Source organism: Galeopterus variegatus, unplaced genomic scaffold (assembly GCF_000696425.1).
Source record: "Galeopterus variegatus unplaced genomic scaffold, G_variegatus-3.0.2 Scaffold10597, whole genome shotgun sequence".
In the NCBI taxonomy this organism is placed as follows: Eukaryota; Metazoa; Chordata; class Mammalia; order Dermoptera; family Cynocephalidae; genus Galeopterus; species Galeopterus variegatus.
The window spans coordinates 32,383-42,373 of record NW_007736708.1 but is presented as its reverse complement, the minus strand read 5'-3'; the positions used below and the strand labels follow the sequence as shown (position 1 = coordinate 42,373).

Below are 9,991 nucleotides of genomic sequence, written 5' to 3'. Positions count from 1 at the left end.
TATGTATATTATATCACAATAAAAAATTTTTAAAAGAAGCATTAAAAAGAAAATGTACATATAGAAATCCACGGGAAGTTATCTTTTAAAACAGTTCCTTTGGTTAGAATGATAAAAACTAACCTATTATTTCTTTCACAAAAACAAGCTTAAAAGTGAGTATTAAATATGATTCCTCTAGTTAAAGTAAACTATGCCTACCAACTCTTTTCAAGTTTACTGGTAATGTTTAGAGCTCTCCCAAAGTACAGTTTTTGCTTATAACAGTTTAACTGAGTTCTACATAAGACAGGAAAAGCACGGAGAGACAAATACATCGGAGAGTTCATGTCCAAAAAGGTTCTGCATTTGGGTGGCCCAAATACATGTCATTTTGTCATCTAAATTAATCTGCACACTGAACTCGGCACAAATACTCAAAACATGCTAATAGAAGCCTTAAAGTGACTATGGTCTGGAGTTAAATAAGGTCACACAAAAACTGCCAAAACAAACAGCAAATTTCATGTTATTTAGGGAAAGGAGAAACCCCTCTGTACAAGTTATTATGGGTAAACTGCAGTCTGGGACTAGAGATTTGTCAAAAATAGTCATTATAATGTTAATAGTTACGCCGATAATTGATAAAATTAGAAAATCCCTGGACATAACTCCAGAAATGGCAGAGATCTAGTAATCTATCTAAAGTTGGCAGGACATTTTTATTAAGAAACAACATTAATAGAACCTTCAATTTCATTAATAGAAAGAAAAAAATAAGCTCAAATGGCACATGCCCAGAATAGGAAAGAATGTATACGCTTTAAGGAAGTTCTATCTACAATCTGGGGAACAAGTTCTGAGTTAAAGACTAAATGAATTTAGGGGGGCAACTTCAATCTCAGGCAGAGAGTAAATAACAGTGATAGTAGTAGTTATTATCAGTAGCAGTTAGCAGACGTAGCAAACTCTTATACAGTCCTTCCTATTTGCCAGACACTAGTTCTNAATTGATAAAATTAGAAAATCCCTGGACATAACTCCAGAAATGGCAGAGATCTAGTAATCTATCTAAAGTTGGCAGGACATTTTTATTAAGAAACAACATTAATAGAACCTTCAATTTCATTAATAGAAAGAAAAAAATAAGCTCAAATGGCACATGCCCAGAATAGGAAAGAATGTATACGCTTTAAGGAAGTTCTATCTACAATCTGGGGAACAAGTTCTGAGCTAAAGACTAAATGAATTTAGGGGGGCAACTTCAATCTCAGGCAGAGAGTAAATAACAGTGATAGTAGTAGTTATTATCAGCAGCAGTTAGCAGACGTAGCAAACTCTTATACAGTCCTTCCTATTTGCCAGACACTAGTTCTAAGCACTTTAATTATATTAACTTGTTTAATCCTTACAACATTGTGAGGCAGGCAAACGAATGTCTCCATTTAACAGAGATGAGGAAACAGGCTCAAGGAGATTAGGTAACTTTCCCGTTGTAATCCAGCTGGTAGGTGGCAGAGCCACCTTAGAGTGTCCTGCTCCAAGTCCAGAGTTCTTGCTCTTAATTATATTATATTGCCTGTCTTTGGAAAATACCATTGTTTTCCTGGGAACTAAGAAGGTTAAAGGAATTATTCTAATTGCAGATTATGCTAGAGAGTAATATCAGAAAGAACTTCTGAGAAATGAGGAAAAGCTTTCAAGATTTATTAAAAGCCAACCATGTACCAGGCGTTTTGCATTTTAGCACAGTAGGCAATTGACTACAACAAAGTAAATAGACTTACAGACCCTGAAATTTGCCATAAACTTGTATTTTTAATGAAGTTTATTAAATCATCTCTTTGAGTTTAAAAGGCAAAGACATATCATAGCAATCAAATGCAAAAAAAAAAAACCCAAACATTATTTGATTTCATCTTCACAAAAATTCAATTCAGTTCTTTCAGAAAAACACTGAATAAGCATTTATGTACTAGACACAATGCTAGACACATGACATATAAAAGATGAATTTATTAAAAATTAAAAATAATGATAATGGTCCCTGCTCTCAAAAATCTATAGTCTTCAATACCCTTTGCAATTATCCCATTTTATAAAAGAAGACACTGCTCAGAGGGGTTAAGTGATCTGTTTACAGTCCAAGCTAGTAAATAGCTGAGATAGGATTTGAATTCAAACCCATCTAACTCAAAAACTATACATTTTTACTCTACAGCAAACTAATAGTGTTTCTGAGCATAGGAATTGGAAAAAATTTTCAACTGACTTCAGATAACAAATACAAGGCACCTGGATTCCCTTTAACATTTCCAATGTTAGTTGAGAACTTAAAAAAAGAAAGTGTAAATTCTAGACTAAATCTTAGGTTAAAGACCTCACACAGATTGAACACAACAAAGTACAGTGCTGTAGAATAGTTGAATATGTTTAAATACATGGGGTCTTCAAAAAGCTCATGGAAGGATTCGTATTATCGTCTATACTTCCACAAACATTTTGAAGTACCCTCACATGTACTGCAGTGGACTGCAGTGGCCCCACTGGAAATATGAAAGAAGATGTCACTTCCAGGAGTCACTGGAGTTGAAATCCCTCTCCCTTACATCTTGTAAGTAGTTGTAGCAGAAAGTTACCAGTTAGGTCTCAATAGGAACTGGCAGAAAGTCCTCTGAGGGTTGCCCTCAGTACCTTTTCTTTCATGAACCCATAAATTAAGTGTATTCTATAGAAGGAAAAAAACGTATCGATATAACTTTCTGCTGTTTGCCTAAAAGGGACAAGATATTCAAAACACTGCTTTATAAAGCGAAGCTCCTATTCATACTGAGATGTATTAAACTCATCTAGCTATATACTATTTCATTCAACTTTGGAACTAAAAGTAGCATTTATGAGATGGCTAAGACTTGAGGGTATAGCATGGATCAACTTGGCCACCTCAAAACCATTAGCCTGGATTTGTTAAACTATGCTTTGCCCAAACTGAATTAACCAGGCATAAATGATTTTGAAAGAAATATTAAGGTAATGGCTGAGGTCTTGAGAAATAAATTTAAAACTGTGTTTTCAATGTTTAAATATACCTAAAACTTTATGACCATCATATTCCAAAAACATTTATTAAGAATTCAAAATGTGGGACAGAAGGTCAAGGGTTCAGATCCCTTACCAGCCAGTCACCAAAAAAAAGAATTCAAAATATAGTCTTACCAAATAAAAGGGAACAAAAAATTATCAAATACAAAACGTTTTAAAAATACAAAAATGTGTAAAGTACATATACTCAGATGTTCATATACAATGATGTATAAAAATATTTGGTTAATACATACTGAATAATGGATTCACAGAGTCAGCTGAAGAACACTTAAAGTTGAGTTAAAGTTAGTTCTCTGCCAAACTTTTCCCAACTACATTTTATAGGCTGTATTCATAAAAGAATATCTGCTAACTTACAAGTATTTTTTTTTTTTTTTTGTCTTTTTCGTGACCAGTAAGGGGATCGCAACCCTTGGTGTGGTGTCGCCCACACCGAGCTCAGCCAGTGAGCGCACCGGCCATTCCTATATAGGATCCGAACCCACGGTGGGAGCATCGCACCATCCATTCCTATATAGGATCCGAACCCACGGTGGGAGCATCGCACCATCCATTCCTATATAGGATCCGAACCCACGGTGGGAGCATCGCACCATCCATTCCTATATAGGATCCGAACCCACGGTGGGAGCATCGCACCATCCATTCCTATATAGGATCCGAACCCACGGTGGGAGCATCGCACCATCCATTCCTATATAGGATCCGAACCCACGGTGGGAGCATCGCACCATCCATTCCTATATAGGATCCGAACCCACGGCGGGAGCATCGCTGCGCTCCCAGCACCGCACTCTCCAGAGTGCGCCACGGGTCGGCCCTAACTTACAGGTATTTTAACATGTAAAAATAAGGTTTATACGTAATTCTCAGAATAATTTAACTCTTCAAAATTACCAACTTAGGGCCGACCCTGTGGCGCACTCGGGAGAGTGCGGCGCTGGGAGCACAGCGATGCTCCCACCGCAGGTTCGGATCCTATATAGGAATGGCCGGTGCGCTCACTGGCTGAGCTCGGTGCGAGCGACACCACACCAGCGGTTGCGGTCCCCTTACCAGTCACGAAAAAGACAAAAAAAAAAAAAAAAATTACCAACTTACATGCAAAACTTTCTTTTGACCTCTAAAATTTGCTTACTATTTCATCTACCTAGTTGTGCAACAGATCTCCAGAACTTTTCATCATCTTGTAAAACTGAAACTGTTATTTCACCTTAAGTGAGCTCTAAAACATTTTAAAACAATATGAATCGGCATACTAGAAAGCAAAATATATTCAATTCAGAGTCAATAAGGATATAATTTGGACAGAGGCTAGGTAATAGTCTATCTCTTTTAAGCAATGGTTGTCTTCATAGGGTATATAAAGTAATATTGTAAATAGGCTTTTTTTTACTAGGAGAATAATTTCCCTTAAGCCAGAGGGAAACATCTTTTTCATGTTTACATCTACAATATTTAGCTATGCAAAGCACTCATATGCTAGTAATTCAGATTTCAAAATTCCCAGTTGACTGTGCTCACATAATAATCATCTCACATAAATGATACGTAAAAATAAGCTTTCTACTTACCATATAGTTACCATAAGCATGATCAAACATTTCCAGTACTTGATTCCTAATTTTAAAAGAATAGAAATGGAAAAGTTAAATATACTGTACTTATTTATTTATCTTTTGAAGACTTTATGCTCCCTCATAAAAATACACTAATAAGAAAAAGAAAAATTTAGTTAGAAGAGGACATAAAGAGAGTCAGGAAATGCACCAATTAGTAGACAAACTTTCATGAACTCACTATGCAGAGCTGGGCCAAGCTTTTAATATTTTCAGTAATTTATGTAAAATTCATCTTATTTTTTTCTAAGAAAACTGACAAATGATGCATGCCATAAATAGAAAGAAGGAAATCTGATGCTGAAAACCAATCATCTCTTAACACAATTATTTACCATATCTGTCTTGAAAGGGAGGATATTGCTGGAGAGCCCCCAAAAGAAACAATTATCCATACCATTTATTGCTTACCCTGTATGTTCTACTAAAAGAAAGTGGTTGAGTGGGGAGGGGGGGTGGGTGTGTGTAGTGATACAAAATAACACTTCTTCAAGCTACTGCCTTTTCCCTTAAAACCACTAAGGCCTGGTTTAAGTACATATTTATTAATATGTTTATCTGGGTGTGTGTAGTGATACAAAATAACACTTCTTCAAGCTGCTGCCTTTTCCCTTAAAACCACTAAGGCCTGGTTTAAGTACATATTTATTAATATGTTTATCACATTTTCAAAAGACACATCATGTGACGTACTTTGCTCCTCTAAAAAACTGTTAAAAGTCAAGAAGAGTATTCACCTCTAAATGAGAACACAAATGCTCAAAAAGAGATTTGTGCATTTTGGCTAACTCTGTTTCTCAAAATCTCCAAGATGGCTGTCTAAACAGAGATTTCTGATCTCTACACCAGATTTACTAAATCAAAACTTTTAAGGTTGGGAATAAGGAATCAGTCTTTCAATTAAACACTCTCAAGTTCAGGGGCTTGAGAGTATAGGAGAAACTACAAAAGTTAATGCTATGTCTAGATGAGGCCAAATCTCTCAATAATTAGCAAAGAAAAAAATAGCTTAACAATCTTTTCTTAACTCTTCTTTTCCCAAAGTTCCAATTACTAATGACAAGAACTGAAAGAAGTGTTAATGAAAATGGATGGCTATATTTTTATTTTGCCTCCTGTTATGCAGCAATTGTCATTTTAAAAATTGTAATCATGGATGATGAAATACAGGTGATAATAAAGCTAGCAATTTCCAGATCATGGCTATGATGGTCAGCAGTATCAAGTCACTTGTATTTGTGAACTGAATAAATTAAGTCCTGACAACTTTTTATGAATATTAACCACTTAAAAACATCCAATCATTTAAAACAAGATCTTACCACCACTTTGCTAAAACATTAATCCTTTATAAGGTTATATACATATGGATCAAGTCATCTCAGTAAATTGTGAAGTATCTTAAAGAATCTCTCTAGACATTTCTTTATTATACTGCAGATGATAAAGACCTCTCAAATTAGCTACATAGGCTGAAAAAAAAAGAGGTTCAGATGTCCCTTTCAAGCACTGATATCAATAAATAGAATATGGAAGCTCCTCCTTTTCCTTTCCTGAAATGGAATTAATTTAAGGTTATTACCAAGAAGTAGAAATTCCTGTAACTGGTAGTACCTAGATGTGTGTATTACAGATGACATAAGCTTTAATTTGCTAAACCAACTTTGCAAGTATTCAGTTTTCAAAATTATGAGTAAATTATGATGGCATACAAGGACACACTATTTTCCAATACTTATATTTATGTAGCATAAGGTCGGCAAATTTCACAACATACTTCAAAGTGGCGATATCTAATATCCAGTTGCTCTCTCTGACTTACACATAAAAGTCCTAGCAAAGTCTTATTTAAATAAAGAACAGTACAATAATTACTATATTGAACAGAAAAAATGTTTCTCGAAGATTTTGTATCTATTCAACAACTGGATAAAAATATATTGGAAATCAGATCCACAGTTCCAAAATTATGTCTTTCTTCATTTTAATTTTAATTAATTTCTACTTCATTTTTTTATCAGCACCGCACTCTCCCGAGTACTTCATTTTTTTAAATGAAAAGATAATATTAACAAAATCTCTTGCTGTAACATTTAAAACACAAAAACAAAAACCAAAGTATTCCATGAAGGATAAGACTACACATGACCATGTAAATAATTCCACAAACTATACATTGCAAGCTATTGAGCAACAAGGCTTACTATTCCTGACAATTCTAATCCTTATCATCTGTTTGATTTGGGGGGGGAGAGAAAAGGGGGTAGGACATTTTCTGCTTTTTATCATAAATCATTATGTGGGCTTTTAAAAAAAATCATACAGGTAAACCTAATGAATCAGAGTTCAGTTTTCTGAAAATTCTCCGAGGGGAAAGCAGTCATGTAATTGTGTACTTATGGTTTATAGTTCTAGACTCTTACTCTGCCCTTACTCTAGAGTAGGGCAATCTAAATTAACAAGCCTAAATAACTGTAATTTCACTTTCATAAATGATCTCAAAATTTCAGCTGAAATCTCAAGCTAATTTGGTTGGACTTTTCCAGTTAAAAATTAATTTCGGTCAAAAATGAGTTATCCAAGACTCTTTTCCAAATAAACATTTTTAACAAAAAAATGAAGAAAAGGGGGATGGTGGTTAAATGAGATACTTGTGGTCCTTATAAGACTTTGTATTTCTCTTCCAAGTCTTGAAAGTGTAACACAGCGGAGAGAGCCTGCGCTCTGGGTTCAGACAGATCTGGGTTTGAATACTGGCTCCACCAATTAGCTAGCTCTACCACTTTGAACAATTCAACCTTGAGTCTCATCTTCCTCATGTGAAAAAGGGGCATCACATCCACCTCATTAAGAAATAGAGATGTTTACAGAGATAACATACGTAAAGTGCCTGTAGAGTGGGGTATTCAGTAAAACAGTTATCAATGATACATTAAATTCCTAAAGGGAGAAAATTTAAGATACTTGTTAGAGTTTACTCATAACTTTCTTTTGATAATTGATACTTCATCTTTTTTCCATCAAGCGACCTTTATTGCTATTTTATTTAAAAACTAATACAGGACATTTGCAATGATTTAAATAAAAAAAAATACAGCTGCTCCTCAACTGACAATATAGGGTTATGTCCCAATAAACCTATCCTAAACCTTTATTGCTATTTTATTTAAAAACGAATACAGGACATTTGCAATGATTTAAATAAAAAAAATACAGCTGCTCCTCAACTGACAATATAGGGTTATGTCCCAATAAACCTATCCTAAGTTGAAAATATCATAAGTTGAAAATGCAGTTAATACACCCAACCTACTGAACATCGTAGCTTAGCCTAGCCTACCTTAAACGTGGTCAGAACACTTACATTAGCCTACAGTTGGGCAAAATCATCTAACATAAAGTCTATTTTATAAAAAGAGTATTGAATATCTCAATAATTTATTGAATACTGTACTAAAAGTGAAAAGCAGAATGGTTGTATGGGTACTCAAAGCACAATTTCTACTGAATGCGTATCACTTATCATTTTAAGGTGAACCACTGTAAGTTGGGGACCGTCTGCAAGTAAAAACTGATTGTTTCACCTCCTCTCTACCCTCTCCCCATGAAATAATCATCCTTCCACTTTTTGGGGGCTTAGGCAATTTTTTTCTTTTTTAAAAAACAGGGAGGGCCAGCCCGGTGGCGCACTGGAGAGTGCGCCGCTTAGGAGCGCGGCGGCGCTCCCACCGAGGGTTTGGATCCCATGTGGAGACCGGTTCCCGCTCACTGGCTGAGCGCGGTGCGGGTGCAACACCGAGGGTTGCGATCCCGTTGCCGGTCCCCGGTACGGGCGCGACACTGAGGGTTGCGATCCCATTACCGGTCAGTAAAAAAAGACAAAAAGGAAAAAAAAAACAACAAAAAACAGGGGATGACACCATACATATTATTCGACAACTAGAATTTTTTTTTTTTTTTTTGTCTTGGAAATATATCCTGGATAGGCTTCCAATGACATATTTCCTTCTTCTTAATGTCTGAATATTATTCCATAATACAGATGCACCATATTCAATTATTTCCTTCCAAGAAACAATTCTGCTCTTTCAAAACGCACGTCATTGTACACCTATCACTACATTAACAGTGCTTTTATTTCTGTAGGGTAGATTCCCAGAGATGGGATTGATGAATCAAAGCGTGTGCACAATTTAAGTGTTAGGATATACTGTCGATAAGTTACAGCAATTTACACTCGCACCAAGTTTTCTTTTTCATACCTTTACTAGCCAGTACTGTATCCCTGTGTTTTATATTTACACATCTGACAGACAATACCCAGCTATCTCATCGTTTCAATCTGCACCTCTCATTTAAGAGGTTGAGTAACTCAATGTTTACTGACCATTTGCATTTCCTCTTCTCCGACTTAACTGTTCATGTCTTTTGCACATTTTCTACTAGTTCTTGGCTTTTTTCTTATTCATTTCTGGGACCTCCCCTATATTAGTATTATTGATCTGAATTAAATGCAGCAAATATAACTGGTAATTTTATGACACTTTCAAGACTGATAAAACTTGGTTTTACTTTGAGTAAAATATTAAGTAGACTTAATTGGGGTTTTTTAAATAATACCACCAAATATTCTGTTCTATTATGAAAATGCAATACAAGAAAACACTGCAAGGAAACAGTAAAATGTGTAAAGCGCAAGTTCGAATGAACGCCACTTTTCCGGAACAGGTGTAAACACCGTTTCCTTTACTGTGAAATCAGCCACATTCTTCCAGCTGGGTGCTCACTCGTACGAGAAATCTAACCATGTCTCCGTCGAAAGGCAACCTCAGGACTCTGGCGCACAGCGACACGGGCTATAGTCCCCGTCACGGGCCACTGGTACGACAGCCGCGTTGACAAACCGCGACTGGCCTCAAGGAACCTGTACAGGTCACCGGCGGCCCGGGCGACAGCCCGACACTCCCCCGAGGTCACGTCGCGAGCGGGGGCCCCCACCTTCCCGGACCCCGTCCGCCCCGTCAGGGTACTCGCGCGGCAACAGCTGTTCCAATCGCGACAGGAGAGGCCACTGCGCGCCAGGGTCGCAATGACAGGCACCTCACCTGCGGTCAGCCTCACTGGAAAACCCACCCCAGCCTGCCAAGCACCCTTACCCAAGCTTCTGTTTCTCCTCCCTACTCATGGGCGCGGCCCCCGCGGTCCACACGGATGTGGCTGACACCAGGCAGAGCGCGGCCGCCGCTGCCACCAGGCTCCATGACGCTCGCTGGGGGACCGGGGACCCA

General features: G+C 37.0%; 1 protein-coding gene across 1 annotated transcript in view; it reads right to left on the bottom strand.

Annotated features, from left to right (window-relative positions):
* Positions 1-9,990, bottom strand: part of LOC103610099 (ER degradation-enhancing alpha-mannosidase-like protein 3) — a gene marked incomplete at both ends in the record, with an annotated part of 22,819 nt that extends 12,829 nt beyond the window's left edge. The window contains 2 exons of the mRNA XM_008594340.1: positions 4,659-4,704; positions 9,860-9,990. Of these exons, the coding sequence (XP_008592562.1) occupies positions 4,659-4,704; positions 9,860-9,990 (177 nt within the window). The remainder of the gene's footprint in view (positions 1-4,658; positions 4,705-9,859) is intronic.
* Position 9,991: the final 1 nt, after the last annotated feature.